The following is a 16,576-nucleotide window of genomic DNA, read 5'->3' as shown; positions in this document are numbered from 1 at the left end:
CCATCCAAAGCAATGACAGCTAATCAGGAGCAAGCAAAACTTAAAAGTTTTCTACCACTCCATTTCATTTCCAATTATAGTTTAATGTCAGAACTTTTGTGATTAATATTATACCTTCATAACCATTATTATTCCATATTACAGATGAGAAATTGAGGCTTAAAAGACATTAAGTACTCACTCAGGTTCACATAAGTAGTAAGAGATTAAATATCCAAATCCATTCAACTCCAGTTCAAGGTTTTTTACCTTCCATCAATCTCCTTGGGAAATAAACCTATACTCTCGTGGGCTGCCATTATACAATATCTAAGTATTTTCTTATGGGGAAACAATACTCATAAACAAATAAGACTCTCTCCATGGGAAATGGGTTTCTAAGGGCAATAAATTCCCTGAAAGCTGAACATCAGGAACTCTCCAAACTGGCAGGCCTGCTGTTGAAAATGCAGTTCCTACTGGGGCTTCTTCCTGGACACCAAAACCGGTCTCAATTGTCCAAATGGCTGATATCCACTCCAAGTTTATAGGAATTTTTCCCATTTGGGGATCTCTTTGTTCATTACTCTTAAAAAAATCTCCTTCCTCTTTGATTGGATACTTACAATATTAAAAATAAGGCTGGGCTGACATTTCAAATTCTAGCAGTTGATATCACCACTAACTTGTTTTATTTGTAACCTGATTATTTCAGGTTATAATAAGTTTGTGCTTTGCCCCACCAAAAAATAAGCTCCTTGGAATGCCTGGGTGGGTCAGTGATTGAATGTCTGCCTTCAGCTGAGGGCTGATCCTGGAGTCCTGGGATCAAGTCCCACATCAGGCTCCTTGCAGGAAGCCTGCATCTCCCTCCTCTTGCTCTGTCTCTCATGAATAAATAAAATCTTTAAAACAAAACAAAACAAAAAACAAGCTCCTTGACATATTTGTAGACTTACATTGGAATTTCTATTATTTAATAATCATTAAACAAACATATGTAATCTACAGAGTCATTGCCCATAAAACACATACCACCGCAGATGTTAAAAAGTAACTGGAGGTCAGGCCATATCCTAAGCAAGCCTCTACGCAGTTTATCTTATTTCACTGGTAACCTAGACATAAAACAGTTTTGATAAGAAATCCCCCACATCTTAATCATCTTGGGTGAGGGAAAAGCTTCCTCAAAATCTGGATATGACCACCACTGACCTAAATAAATACCAAACAAAAAACAAACAAAAAAAAAAACCTACCCCAAACTAATCTACATATCGTCTATCTTCAAATAAATAATGTGTCCTAAGAACAACGAAGCGTCACATCTAAGAAGCATCAGTTGCACAAAGGTAGGCCTGCGGACCTCTTGTAGGGAGTTCATCATCACTGCCACAGCTCAAACTTCCTAAGCCAGTTTTCCCCACCAATCGGGTTAGAATCCTCTAAAAGATCTTGGCCGACAATCACAATTGCATAGCCATCCCGGGGCCTCGGCCCAGATTCTGGACCCAGTGGCCTGGATTCTTAATATACAGCGAAGGTTTAAAGTCATTCACTTAAAAGCAAATGTTTTACGCAGACTTCAGAGAGCAGAACTTCATGAGAGTCAACAGGAAATTAAATTCCCTACAGGTTGCCACAAGTGTAGTACTCTCCATCTCACCCAACGTGGAACCTCCTCCTCCCTACCAGTGTCCTTTTGAGGTTTAAAAAAAAAAAAAGAGGATCCCTGGGTGGCGCAGCGGTTTGGCGCCTGCCTTTGGCCCAGGGCGCGATCCCCGGGATCGAATCCCACGTCGGGCTCCCGGAGCATGGAGCCTGCTTCTCCCTCTGCCTGTGTCTCTGCCTCTCTCTCTCTCTCTCTATCATAAAAAAAAAAAAAAAAATTAAAAAAAAAAAAAGAATTATTTTCTCTACTATCACCCTTAGCTCGGTAGGGGCTCAAGGGAAGTGCCCTTTGATCCGAACACAGCTTTGGGCACTGGGCAGCTCTGTAGTAAAGGAAGATGGGACGTATTGTCTCTGCCAAATCAGGTCTCTGGGCCCCTGGATACCGGTAGCAATCGATAAACGTTTAGATCAGCCCTGCAAACCAGTGTTGCTTTAGGGAGGGTCTGCCTCTCTCTCGGCTTCTCCCCATCATGGACACAACGGGGACCCCAAAACGAGGAATCCGGGGGAATAGCCTCGGATCCTGGGTGGGGAGGGGATGGAGGCATGTGTGCTGCGTGGACAGCTCGGGACGACCCCGGGCTGGGGAGGGACGGGGGGGGGGGGGAGAGGGGAGAGGCCGGGGCTGAGTCACCCCGCTCCCCTCCAGCCGCCCAGCCCCAGGTGTGAGTCACCGGCGAGCGCGGCGTGGGGAAGGGGCGGCCTGAGTCACAGTCCTGCGGGAGGGAGCTCGGAGGGTCTGACCTGGGAACCCGCGGGTGGGGGTCCAGGGCCCCGAGACCTGGGGAGCTGGGGCGGGGGCGGGGGCGCAGGCCTCCCGCCGCGGACCAGGCTGCCCGCCAGCCCGCCGCGCCGAAATCTCCCGCGCTCCGGCGCTGGCCCCACCTCCCCGGCCGGACCTCACGCCCCGCGGCGCGGCTCCGCGCGGCCCGCCCGCCGGCCCCGCCCGCCGGCCTCCCGACGTCATCCCGGGCCCCAGCTGGCCGGCACAGTCCCCGCCCCGCCTCGCCCGCGACCAGCCCCGCGGCCCGCCGCCCCTCGCCAGTGACGGCACCGCGGGGTGCGTGGCCAATCGGCGCGGCCCCGGCGGAGGCGGCCTCGGCCCCGCCCCCCGCGCCTGCAGCCAATGAGGCGCCGGCGCTGGGGGCCGCGGCGGGGTGAGGGGTCGCGAGGCCCCGCCCCATCCTCCCCTTTCCCCTTTGCCCCGCCCTTTCCCGCCCGGCCTCCGCCCCCCAGCCCCGCGCCGCCGCTGGTGCAGGTCCCCGCGCTGGGCCCGCCCCCAGCCCTCCCGCCGGCCCGCCCGCGCGCCTCACGGCTCCTGTCTCCCCTCCCTCCTTCTCTCTCACACGCCTAGCGCAATGGCGGCGGCCGCGGCGGAGCAGCAACAGTTCTACCTGCTCCTGGGAAACCTGCTCAGCCCCGACAATGTGGTCCGGAAACAGGCAGAGGTAACCGAGCCCGCCGCGCCCCGGCCGGCGCGCCGCCCTTCCCCCGACGCCGCCCCGCCGGGCCTCGGCCGCCCAGCCGTGGCGGCGCAGGCCGGGCCGGGCGGCGGCCGCGCAGCCCACGTGTGAGGCGGCCCGCGGCGCCCGGCCGTGCCCCCGGGCCCTCCCGGCCCCGGCCGCCCGCCGCCCCTCGCGCACACGTGCGGCCGCCCGGGCCCCGCGGCCCCCGCGACCCCCGCCCGGGGCGGGCAGCGGGCGGCGGGGAGGGGTGGGGGGTGCGGGGCGGGCCCGGGCTCCCCTCGCCCCTTTCCCGCTCTCTCCCGGCGGGAGCCTCCCCCGCCCCGCTGGCGGGTCTCCACCCAGCCTGGCCCCGCGGCGCCCCGACCCCGGGCGGCTGCTGACCCGTCACCCTGCTTCCCTCCCTCCCTCCCTCCCTCCCTCCCTCCCTCCCCCCCCCCCCCTCCGAGACGTGTGTCTTGCCCTCCTGCCTTCCTACTTACTTCCATGTGGTCCTCTTTCTCTGGTCTAGTTCACAACCTCGGAAGCTGGATTTCCCTTCTCCCCCCCCCCGCCCCGCCACAATTTTGTGAAGTTGCCTTGAGGGTTTCTGTCCAAGCACCTTCCACCTTACTTTATTCTTCCTTCAGACACTTGTGCTTTGATCTCTAGAGATTTGTGGTCTCCTAACTGCGATGTCCTGGGACTTCCGTTGTTTAAGTGGGCCAGGGCCACCCTATGTTTAAGTCTTTCATTTCATTAAATCTAACCTGAATCTCTCTCTCTCTCTTTTTTTTTTTTTTTTTTTTTTTTTAAACCTCTGGCTTGTGGCCTCCACAAAGTGTGGAGCTCTGAGTAGACTTATTTTCAGGAGACAGTATTTCAGGGGTCTCTGCAAGCTCCTTTACCAAGTAGCAGCAAGCCCCACTTGGTTCAGAAGACTGATGTTAACGCTGTCAGTGTTGAGACCGCGAGGGATGCGTGAGACGCCCAGAAGGGAGGGCAGGGGCTGTCTAGTGTTTTTTGTTTTTTTTTTTTTTTTTTTGAAGTGCGCTCTCAGAACCTGTCTTCCAACTTGGCCACATGGAGAGGTCCCTGCCCCCACGTGATTGAGTATCTTTACAAGATTCGGTGAAGGATGTTCGGGTATTTTTACAAAGCAGAAATTTACGTGTAGCTAATGATATGGGGAGGGGGGGGGCTTGTCCTCCTGAATTTCATAGATGTCTTCAGAATCACAAAGTTAATATTTGCTTTGAATAGATTAGGATATGCTGGCTGCACTGAGTGGTTTTATGATACGTGATGAAGTCACTGTATTGGATGTTCAGTTCTGTGTGAAAAAGCATGTTGAACAACCGTTAGTCTACTGATTTTTTTAATTCATGTAGTATACATGGGATATATGTGTTCAGGGTAAAAATTGAAACAGTGCAAAATAGTTTTTTTTTTATCCCGTTCCCCGAAGATAACTTTTAAGTGTCTTATGAGTCGTCCCTGAAAATACAAGTGCATATGTATACATTGCATTTTTACGTGAATGAGCCTCTCATATGCATACTGTTGTGCAAGTTGGATTTTTTCACTCAAAAGTATTTCAAGTTGCCACATAAGAGATTTTGTTAAAGCAGCTACGCAGTATTCCATCATATGAATGTATTATTTATTCAACCAGCACGTTTACGAATGGACGTTAAGATTTCCAGTGTCCTCTTAAATATAGGAGTACAAGCATTCCAATCTTTTCGGACTTGGGTTTGCTGGGTTTGCTTGTGGAATACTTTAAAAAGTAGCATTTGTCCTTGGAAGTAATGTGCATTGATTAGTTGCATCAATGTGCACTCCTATCAGAGGGATGTGATGATGCCTATAAAAACATTTTAGTGCATTCTGCTAACTCTGGGGGTAATTTTTCACCAAAATAAGTTCTTAATCCCAACCCATAATAGAAATTGCCATGTGTTGCAAAGCAGAACAGCATTGTAATTAGTAAGCGAGTTTAATTCTCCCTCTTCCCTCCAGTTGCTTAAGTCTCTATTGTCAAGCCTAGTGGGGAATCTCTCTTCTATTGAACTAAATACCAGTGTCTGGTTCAGCTTGAATTCCAATTGGTGCCTGTTGTAAATCTTTTTATCACTTCCATCACTTTAGGGATAGTTAGCAGCATTCAGCACATTTTCTCATAAAGAACAATTGAAAAGTACAGTTGACCCTTGAACCACGTAGAGGTTAGGGACAGGAGCCCCCACCCTCTTGACTCCCCAGACACTTAGGTAACAGCCTCCTGTTGACTGGAAGCCTTACCAAGAACATAAACAGCCAATTAGCACATATTTTGTATGTTGTATGTATTATATACTATATTTTTACAACAAACTAAGAGAAGAAAATGTTATTAAGAGTATCATAAGCAGGGATCCCTGGGTGGCGCAGCGGTTTAGCACCTGCCTTTGGCCCAGGGCACAATCCTGGAGACCTGGGATCAAATCCCACGTCGGGCTCCTGGTGCATGGAGCCTGCTTCTCCCTCTGCCTGTGTCTCTGCCTCTCTCTCTCTCTGTGTGACTATCATAAATAAATTTAAAAAAATTTTTAAAAAAAGTATCATAAGTAGAGAAGATACATTCCAATACCGTCCTGTATTCATAAAAAATAAAATCCGTGTATAAGTGAACCCATGCAGTTCAAACCCATGTTGTTCAAGGATCAACTGTACTGTTATGGTTATTCTCTTTATTCCTATCATTCAGGTAACACATTTTTGCTTTCTTTGTATATCTCAGAAACACTAATATGTAAATTAAGTATCATAAAATAGAAAATTCTTTTTTTTTTTAATAGAAAATTCTTAATTTGACACCAAAAAAAGTAAATGTTAGAAGGGAAGTTTCCTAGTCTCTCTATAACACAAAGCTGGACTGTAAATAGAGCTGCTTACAAAAGCAAAATATTATTTGAAAAATAAAAAGCTGCATATAATGATACTTGAATACCCCTTTTTTTGCCTTATGAAATGAGCTATTTATAAGTAATCAAACTAAATTAAATTGAGTATTAAAGTCTGATATATAAAAAAAATAAAGTCTGATATAGCAAATATAGAAATTTTTTTAACAAGAATTGACAAAATCTCAGTAAATATCTTTGTAATTTCATAAATACTTAGTTGATACAAATACAAGACTGTTGAGTAAGGTGACTTGTTTTGTATTCAAACATGAAATCAAGTACAGTAGAAGACTAATTGTAATTTACTGTTGAAAACATTGAAGGTCTTCAGAACTTTTAAAAGTTTTTAAACTTCCATTGTATAAACCATTTGGTGGGCTTTATATTTTATTTCTGTTAAATCTTCAAGAATTTTTCTCTTTAACTTTATAAAAAATGTTTCTGATGCTTAAAAAAATTGTTTCAATGCCACAAGTCTCAAAATATAATGATTAACGTGAATAAACAATTGAATAAGCAGTTGACAGGTAATACAAAGTTGAATGTCCATGGCATTCATGACAAGACATTTTATATGACATAAGCTTAAGTATTTTATTAATCATATGCATGGATTTTGCATTCTTATTTTTTCCATTGACTTTTTCATTGAGTTTAAAGATTTTATTTATTTATTAGAGACAGAGAGAGAGAAGCAGAGACACAGAGAAGCAGGCTCCATGCAGGGAGCCCGACATGGGACTCCATCCTGGGTCTCACAGGATCACGCCCTGGGCTGAAGGCGGTGCTGAACCTCTAAGCCACCGGGGCTGCCCTTTTCATTGATTTTAATATAGAACTTCATTAATGAGGTTTTAATTGGAGGAGAATAACATACTGAAAAATATACTTGATTTTTGAGAAACCAGGGTGTTTACTAGGTAAAAGTTGTAGTTAGGTAAAACTTGTTCCCTCTTTTCATATGCAAGGTAGGCTTACCATGAATATTTATGGAATGAGTGAAATGAGTGCTTACTAGCATTTTTTTATGGACATGAAAGGGGAGGTGAAATCTGCTTTACATTGTGTGATTGTGCATGGTGAAACCAAATGGAATTGAAATTCTTTTTTTTTTTTTTTTTTTTAAGATTTTTATTTATTTATTCATGAGAATACACAGAAAGGAGAGAGAGAGAGAGGCAGAGAACACAGGCAGAGGGAGAAGCAGGCTCCATGCAGGGAGCCCAACGTGGGACTCAATCCCGGGCCTCCAGGATCACGCCCTGGGCTGAAGGCGGTGCTAAACCGCTGAGCCACCCCACCCGGGCTGCCCTGGAATTGAAATTCTATTTGCCATGACATTGGCAGCATTCACTGAACCTGCCTGGCTTAGTGCTAGGAATATTCTTAGAAAGATTCTTTATATTTTTATATATATTCTTTATGTATATACTTTGTATTTGCTGCACTCCAATATGCTAGGTGCTAGGAATACAAGGAGAAAGAGATACCATCCCTATCTTCGTGGAACTCTATTTAGGCTGATAACCTGGTTTTAAGGCTGTGTTCTTTTTTGCCAAACTATTATCCTTAACCAAAGTTACGGTGTAAATGTAATACTATATCTGGATTGCCACAGTGGAACGTAACAAATGGGGAGAACCCTCTCTCAGGAGTCAGATGTCACTCTTACTAAACTCTCTCTCTCCATTGACTTCTAATTCCTTAAGGAATAGAGTTTAGTATTTGACCTAAATGTTTTTAAGTGTCTACTAGAATTAGCATAGTATAACTGTCAAGCTATTAGTCCCAGTTGGGCAAGGTTTTCTGAGAGTGATAGTTCAGTAAAGAATTTTTTTTTTTCTGAAACTTGATTTAGATCACTGGAAAGTAAAATGGTAAAAAGTTATAACATCTGCAGTGCATCAGGGGCTAGGCTAGGTACAAAGGATAAAAAGACATTTTTATTGTAGTGTGAGAGACTGTGTTTAAATGAAAAGGCTATACTGGCCTTTGAGTTGCATTCATAAAGATTAAGTGAGAAAAATCAAGGTACATCTCTGTTTTTGCAATCATAGAATATCTCTACATAAAATTACTTCATTTCTGTGTACAGAAATTCAGACCATCTTCTCCGCTTTTTTTTTTTTTTTAAGATTTTATTTATTTATTCTTGAGAAACACACAGAGAGGCAGAGACATAGGCAGAGGGAGAAGCAAGCTCCCAACAGGGGAGCCCGATGTGGGATTCGATCCCATGACCCCAGGATCACAACCTGAGCCGAAGGCAGATGCTCAACCACTGAGCCACCGAGGTACCCCGATATTCTCAGCTGTTAATTCTTGTCACAGTTTTCAGCGTTGTTGTGTTCCTGCGTGCTAGTGTATTTGAGAGGAACCTAAGGTTATTGGGAGATTTTGAATTCTCCTTTCCCTCACATGTGTTCTTAGGATTAAGATACATTTGAGAAGTTTGAAAACCGTGTAGCACTGCATAAATAGAACTGGTTGGTTGGCGGAGTCATACAGACCCCAGGAGTGAAACACAGAAAGAGCATTCAGTGCTAGGGAGATTTTAAGTACAGTTGACCTCAGAAAACCAGAGTTGTTTCTGTTGCTTATTGTATGTGACCTTGGCCAGGTCATTTAACTTTTGAGCCTTTATTTCCTTATCTGTCAATATCTCAGGGATGCCACAGAGCACTTAGTAAAAGTTAAAATAAGGTAGACATGGATGGATTCAAGGAGACACTGTGTTTCATCTGTTGTCCTTGGGACTTCTATCCAGAGAAACAAAGTAGGTTATAGGGGTGGTGACTCTTAGAGAGCAGACAAAGGTCAAAGGTAAGAGTCTTCTTGGGGAAAACAATTCCAAATATATTTCAAAGAATAAGGTATTTTCCACAGTCCAAGACTGCTATTGTTAGAATTCTTAAATGTGCACATGAATCTATACTTCTTTTCAATTTAGTTTTGTAGACAGCATGTATTTAGATCTTATATTTTGATCCACCCTGACAATCCATCTTTTAATTGGTGTCAATTTTTTATTGTTAACTAATTTGTTCTCGTTTTACATTATTATTGGGAAAGGAAAGATGTGCCCTGAGTCACAAAACCTGGTTTTCTAGATTATTAAAATGATATTAAAGGAATTATATTAAAGTCTCTTGGCCAAATTTCTCCTGGCCATATTCATTTATTTATGTATATAAGTTTTAGTATAATCCTTGCTTGAAAGAAAAAGTAGCATAAGGAATGTGAATACTTTCTTTCCCTTTCTCGGATTTATTTCATTTGAGATATGTTTCTGTTGGTTGTTAAGTAGTGGTAACTTGAACCCAATTCTACATCTTCTGATCTAGAAAATGTTGACAAGATAAGTAGTTTTCCATGATGTAAAGGGATACTAGGTGAGCACTTTACAGCATGGTAGCTCAGGTCACATTGAAGATTTTTTTGGCCCTCTTTTGGCCTTGAGTTTTGTTCATTAGGGAAGCAAAGTTAGGGAAAATGCGCGTGCATTAGAAAAATCTTAAAGCTAAAGGTAGAAGGGAGCTTGAAAGTGATTCTCTGGACATCTTTTCTTTCCAACCAGCTGAAGTGTATTTTGTGGTAGGGGAAAATTTTAACAGCATGATTTCTCATGCATGAATCTTTCCCAGTCTTCATTTCATTTCTTTCCACTGGTGTGCTGATGACATTTTTAAACATATTCTAACCTTAAACATTTTTCTTTTTCCTGTAGGAAACCTATGAGAATATCCCAGGCCAGTCAAAGATCACATTCCTCTTACAAGCCATCAGAAATACAACAGCTGCTGAGGAGGTACTACTCTAATATTTGAGATTATGACATTCTTAAAAAACAAGTTGGAGGGGATCCCTGGGTGGCTCAGCGGTTTGGCGCCTGCCTTTGGCCCAGAGCGCGCTCCTGGAGTCCCGGGATTGAGTCCCGCTTTGGGCTCCCAGCATGGAGCCCGTTTCTCCCTCTGCTTGTGTCTCTGCCTCTCTCTCTCTCTCTCTCTCTCTATCTCATGAATAAATAAATAAAATCTTTAAAAAAAAAAACAAAAAAAAAAAACAAGTTGGCTATTAGATACGGGTCTACATGGGTAATGAGAACTGTTGCCATAGACGTTACCAGAACTTTGAACTTAGATTTGCTAAAAGATACTTTGCAGTTAGTTTTTTTGAGTACCCTATATTAAGAATGAAATTTCTTTTTTCCGTGTCAGGTTGATATGTCCAGGATATTTAAGTTAATTTTTTTTTTTAAGTTAATGGTTTTTAAATAATTACATAAGAATTTACTAAAGTGACTTCTGTAGCTATAAAAAAAATTTCTTCCTTTAAACAATTCATTCTGAAGGAGGAAATTTAATTCAGTGTTTTAATGTGTGCCAAATGTTTTCTGAGAAAATATGTATTGTCTGTCTAATCTCTAAGGTAGCAAAGAATATGTGCTAAAGATGTTTAGGAATAAAGAGACACTTTGGTGAATCCTTTATAAATCATGGTTTTCAGCAAATGACCTTATAACTGTACCAAATTTAAATTTGTTGTTTCTTACTGCTTTTCTATGCATTTAACAGTGGATTTTTTTTTTTCCCCAAAGTAATATCCTTATATATAGAGTCTTAAGTGAATGTCAAAATATCCCAAGTCTAGAAATCTAGTCTCACCTCTGTGAACCATGGAATTGAGAATTTGTAAAGTGAAGGAAGACTGGCTGGCTCAGTTGATAGAATATAGGACTCTTGATCTTGGGGATCATGAGTTTGAGCCCCACATTGGCCTTAGAGTTGGTTGGGATTTTTTTTTGTTGTTTTTTTAAGTGAATTTTTAAAGCAAGACTTCTTTACTAATATTAAAATGTGATGAAAATGAAGTCACACTAAACTGCTATATAGTATTGCACCTGACTTGTACTCAGTTTAAATTTGATGTTCTGTGGCAATGCTTAGAAAACAGTATAAAAGTGCCCCACTTTTTAAAAATAGATGACAGAAGGCGCTTCTTCACCTTCGTAATATATTCTTTAATTCAAAATGAATGTCACATATGAAGAACAAACATAAAGTAATGGCTGTTTTAAATCTTGAAATTTGAATCAAGTTAGCTATGAAACAAATTTTAAAGCTAAGAATAAATAATACTAAAAAACTCTCGAATTTTCTTTTTAAAAACCTATGTTGAACCTTTTTTAAATCTTGATTTAAGAATTAGATGATTGTGAACTAGCCTCAGGATCTTGACTGGCTTCATACTTGTTAGTGTAAGTGTGAGAATTGCGTAAACTTGAGATTAGAGATTCTAACCATTTTGAATCCTTTCTAGAGCATTAAAATTTCTTTAAAAGTTTGCTGTATGCCAAAAGTAATTCAAATAAAAAATTCAGTGAAAAATGACTTGAGAAAAAAATTGGCACATTTTATTTGTGTGGCTTAACTCTTTTTTTGTTGGCCACAGTTCCATACTGATTATAGTGATAATGAGCTGCAGCCCAGAAATGAAAGAAAACACGAAAAATTGGTTTAATAGTTTCAAAGGCCTGTTGATTTAATATGATAAAATTTCAGAATGGTGTTTGTCTTTGGATAATCTAAAGGGGAATATTTTACAGAAAATGCCAAACTTAAATATATTCTACAGGTTTTAAATGGGATAAGAATATACACATTGAAATTGATTAGCACTTTCAGGCATTAGGAGCTTGTAATGTTTGTTTGCTCAAATGAAGCATAAAGATAAATGGATATGATAGCATGTTATCTAAGAGGCTAATGAAAGGGCTGTGAAACAACGAGATAGTCCAGGGAGTAATATTAGTAGGTACACTAGAATGAGAGAGCCAGATGGAGAAGTAGGAAAGGAGCATTCTAGGGTTTGCAGTTTATATTAACATTTATTTTTCTTAAAAGAAGGTATTACAAATAGAAATTAAAGGCAGGTTCATCATTGCTAAGATATGTTTCTGATTTGTGACCTGATGGGTTCAAGGGCTTTTCCTTAGCTATGAATAAAAAATAGCTTTTGGGTAGCGTTTTCTGTACACTAGGCTAATGTGATTAGAGAGAGTTTTATTTATTTCACCTGTTTTGTAAAAAAATCTAACAGTGCTTTTGAAATGAATTGTAAAAATAGAATAGTAAAATCCATCAATGGTGGAGTGAATGTAGTCTGTTGGCAATTTTTTCTCTTGTAAGACACCAAGTTATTAACCTTGTTATCCATTTATAGGCTAGACAAATGGCTGCTGTTCTCCTAAGACGTCTTTTGTCCTCTGCATTTGATGAAGTCTATCCAACTCTTCCTTCTGATGTTCAGACTGCCATCAAGAGTGAACTACTGATGATTATTCAAATGGAAACCCAGTCTAGCATGAGGAAAAAAATTTGTGATATTGCTGCAGAGTTGGCCAGGAATTTAATAGGTGTGTATGCGATACATTCATTATTATGTTGTAGAAGAAAATGAATATATCCCTTTTTTTTAAGTGGCATCTTTTTAAAGAAAGATTCACAAGTACCTGAGTACTATTTATTCTGTTCAAAATGAGAGTGATCATGGATTCTGCCTTTAGAGCCAAAAATAAAATGTTTGTGAAGTACAGTCATAATATGTACCTGCTGGTTTTCAGAACATCTGTGTGGAGAAATAGTTTTGTAATTTGCTTAAAAATTGTCAGTTTTATTTCCCCCTTAATCAGGAAAGTTTGGAAAGCACAGTGTAACTTACAACTTACTTTGTAGGTTAAACTTACCAACAGAAGTAAAAATCAGTGGACTCCAGGAGCTTTTATTGTTACATTTGTGTATTAGTAAATTATGCACATAGGCTATTATACCACTATTCTGTGTAGTTTATGAAATACCTCAAAATATTTTTAAACAGTGAAATAAAAGGAAAATCTCTAAAAATGCATTTTACCAATAATCAAAACCCTCTTTGGTCATATTAAAAATATTAACGTGATTGAATATGCTTTGTTACTTTTTTTGACAGATTCAGATATATGTTTTTTTCAGTGAACTTTATTTTAGAGAGCGTGGGCAAAGGGAGGAGGGACAAGGGAAGGGGGGAAAGAGAATCTTAAGCAGACTCTATGCTGAGCACAGAGCCCAGTGCAGGGTTTAATTTCACAACCCTAAAAAAAAAAAAAAAAAAAAAAAAATTTCACAACCCTGAGATTACCCCTGAGCTGAAACCAAGAGTCAGATGTTTAACAAACTGCACCCCCCCAGGCACCCCAATAGATACGATGTTAAACTCAGTTCATTTATACAGTATATCTAAAGGTTGAAAAGGATGCCCCACTAAGTATAAGGCTAAATGGGAATATCATTGGTTATAAATCATGACACTAATTTTTTTTTTTTTAATTTAAATTCTGGTTAACATATAGTGTAATACTGGTTTCAGGAGTAGAATTTAGTGACTCATCACTTAAGTATAATACCCACCAAATTGCTCATTGCAAGTGCCCTCCTTAATGCCCATCACCCATCTAGCCCATCCCCCGCCCACCTCCCCTCCAGCAACTCTCAGTTTGTTCTCTATAGTGAAGAGTCTATGGTTTGCCTCCCTCTCTGTTTTTATCCTTCCCTTTTCCTGTGTTCATCTGTTTGTTTCTTAAATTCCACATATAAGTGAAATCATATGGTATTTTGTCTTTCTCTGACTGACTGACTTCACTTAGCATGATACACTGTAGCTCTGTCCATATCATTGCAAATGGCAAGATTTCATTCTTTTTGATGGCTGAGTAATATTCCAAGATTACCACATCTTCTTTATCCATTCATCAATCTGGACATTTGGGCTCTTTCCATAATTTGGCTATTGTTGATAATAATGCTGCTATAAACATTAGGGTGCATATACCCCTTCAAATCAGCTCTTTTGTATCCTTTGGATAAATACCTAGTGTAATTGTGGAGTATTAGGGTATGACACTCATTTTTTAATCTCCACTACCAGTATTGCCAAAATTCTTGTTCAAGTCAGCTGAGTGATATTTTTTTTTTAAGACTTTATTTATTTATTCATGAGAGACACAGAGAGAGGCAGAGACATAGGCAGAGGGAGAAGCAGGCTCCTTGCAGGGATCCTGATGTGGGACTTGATCCCAGGACTCCAGGATCACTCCCTGGGCCAAAGGCAGGCACCAAACCGCTGAGCCACCCAGGTGCCCCAGCTAAGTGATATTAACCAATTCTTAAAAGTAGGAAATGTGTTAAATTTTTTATTTTAAATAAGTTCAAAACTCACTGAAACCCTTAATTTTGAATTTTTTTAAGTAGCCTAGGGAATCTGTTTTAAAGTTTTTTTTAAATGTGCAGGTATAAAGTTTTATAGGTGACATATCATTTCTAATTCAAAATCATTTAATAATGCACGGTTTCTAAAATGTTTCAAAATGGTCTCTCCATAGATTTTTATTTTTCATTCCCTCTTGACCCCCAAGCATGACCTTTATGTTAAAGGGACTGATTAGGGTTGGTTTTTTTTTTTTTTTTTTTTTTTTTATGTCAGCTGTGGCAATGTACACTTGTCATTTCAAAAAAGTTCAAATATAGAGGGACATTTTTTAAAAAGTACATGCATAGCTTATCTGTAATTTCTATGTCTCTTAAAGTTCTTTGTGACAATATAATTGGTAAGTCATTTAACTGGTACAGATTTTTGTGGTTGTTCACTTTTATTTCAAAGTACCACAGAAATTCTGTTTTTTAAAATCTTATTTAAAAATAAACACCTTGATAGCATGAGTACTGCTCTGGGTCCTGGTATTCCCACTCCTAGATCTTCTCCAGTTTGCAGGCAATTTTTACAGTGTTTTGGTTTCAGGACCTTGATAACAAATATTAACTATGCCTACTTTTTAAACTTTTAATAGCAATAGTATAAATAAAAGATTTAGCCAATCATAGAGTCATAGTGCTGCCTTTTCTCCATATCCCACTCCTTAGAAATAACCATAGCCAGTGTCTGAGCACATAACCCAAAAGCATGGGTGTTTTTTTACAAGATTAGAATGCCATGTTATGGTTAAAGGACCTAATCTGATTAGGATTTTTTTTAAAATACATAGCGTGTAACATTTTCTATTACATACATTGGGGCGTATGAAATGAAAAGATTCACCCTTCATTTTTTGAAGTTTTGACTTCAAAACTTTATGCCTGGATCTCTTTACTTTTAGATGAGGATGGCAACAACCAGTGGCCTGAAGGTTTGAAGTTCCTTTTTGATTCAGTCAGCTCTCAAAATATGGGACTGCGGGAAGCTGCCCTTCACATTTTCTGGTACATACATGGATCTAATTTTCCTGAAAAATTGTCGTGAATGTGCAAAAGCACATTTTAATTGATTGTTTTAGTCTGACTTTTTAGACTTAAATAATGACTTTAGATGAGCTTTGTATTTGTGTTGGAAGTAAAACTGAAAAAACATAAAGCTTCTAATTTCATATTATAATCCTTTTTTGTACACAAGCGTTCTCTACAATTTTTTTCTTTCCTTTGTCTTGTATGATTCCACGAAAGACAGTTACTTCTTTATTTAGAGGTTAACACAGTACTGAATATAAATATGTCTTTTAGAAAACCACTATAATGATGAAATCTTGAAGAAGAAAGAAAAGGCTGGTGAATCCCTATTATTTTCTAGGTCTTCTATAGCCAGACTTAATAAAGTACAGTATTTTAATAAACTTCTATATACTTATAAGCAAATGGTCTAAGTTTAGAATTACGAGTATCTGCACTAAGAAAAATTTTGTCCGTGTTATCAGACAGTTCTACATTAAAAATATAATTGGATTTACAACATTTCAAGATTATATATTTTTTAAAATGCGATCTACCTTGAGCATCAGAAGAGAATAAGGGTAGAGATTACACCATTTTCCACGTCAGTTGTCAAATGTATCTTACCTATATTGGTAATCCAGAGAAGAGAATTAGTTAAAAGTATTCAGTGTAATTGTTAGCCACATTTAAAGCAGAGCAGAATTTGGACTACCTGGATCACTGACTAAACAAGCAGATTATTAGGCAGTGTGGTTACTGCAGCTACCATCTGAAACGTTGTACTTGCTTTTGCCCTATCCTGTACTCCAGGTCACCTTCCTGTGGAGACAGGGTGATAAGGATAAATTGTAGGGCTGGAATTGGCTGCTGAGTAGCGTGCGCGCACCTGGATTGCCCCTGCTTCCAGCCTAATCCTTTCTGCTCTGCTTGTTGCCATTTGTCCAAACCCCAAAAGAGGATTGCTTGGAGGATGGGTAGATGATGTTCAGCCTTCAAGGTTAATGCACACTTGAGTCGGGCTGATGTTTAAGGTTAGATTAGAACATTAGATGTTCCGGCTGACACTACTGAAATATAATGTCATTTTGGATCTTGTTTAGGAACTTTCCTGGAATTTTTGGGAACCAACAGCAGCACTATTTAGACGTTATCAAACGGATGTTAGTTCAGTGTATGCAAGATCAGGAACATCCATCGGTAAATAATTCCAATTCCATTAATATTAACACCTAATTCA

The 16,576-nt window shown here is 40.4% G+C and overlaps 1 protein-coding gene across 4 annotated transcripts in view; it reads left to right on the top strand.

The window, feature by feature from the left end:
* Positions 1-16,576, top strand: part of IPO5 (importin 5) — a 56,440-nt gene that overhangs the window by 12,915 nt on the left and 26,949 nt on the right. For 2 of the 4 annotated variants that reach the window (XM_077855145.1, XM_077855146.1), the window contains exons 4-8: positions 3,008-3,101; positions 9,771-9,851; positions 12,266-12,458; positions 15,231-15,333; positions 16,440-16,536. In XM_077855145.1, the coding sequence (XP_077711271.1) occupies positions 3,012-3,101; positions 9,771-9,851; positions 12,266-12,458; positions 15,231-15,333; positions 16,440-16,536 (564 nt within the window). In that variant the 5' untranslated portion in view covers positions 3,008-3,011. The remainder of the gene's footprint in view (positions 1-3,007; positions 3,102-9,770; positions 9,852-12,265; positions 12,459-15,230; positions 15,334-16,439; positions 16,537-16,576) is intronic. The other 2 variants (XM_077855147.1, XM_077855148.1) reach the window with 1 other exon arrangement.

The sequence above is a fragment of the Canis aureus genome, chromosome 17, assembly GCF_053574225.1.
Source record: "Canis aureus isolate CA01 chromosome 17, VMU_Caureus_v.1.0, whole genome shotgun sequence".
Lineage (NCBI taxonomy): Eukaryota > Metazoa > Chordata > Mammalia > Carnivora > Canidae > Canis > Canis aureus.
The sequence above is the reverse complement of the archived record's forward strand: the minus strand, read 5'-3'. Positions and strand labels throughout refer to the sequence as shown.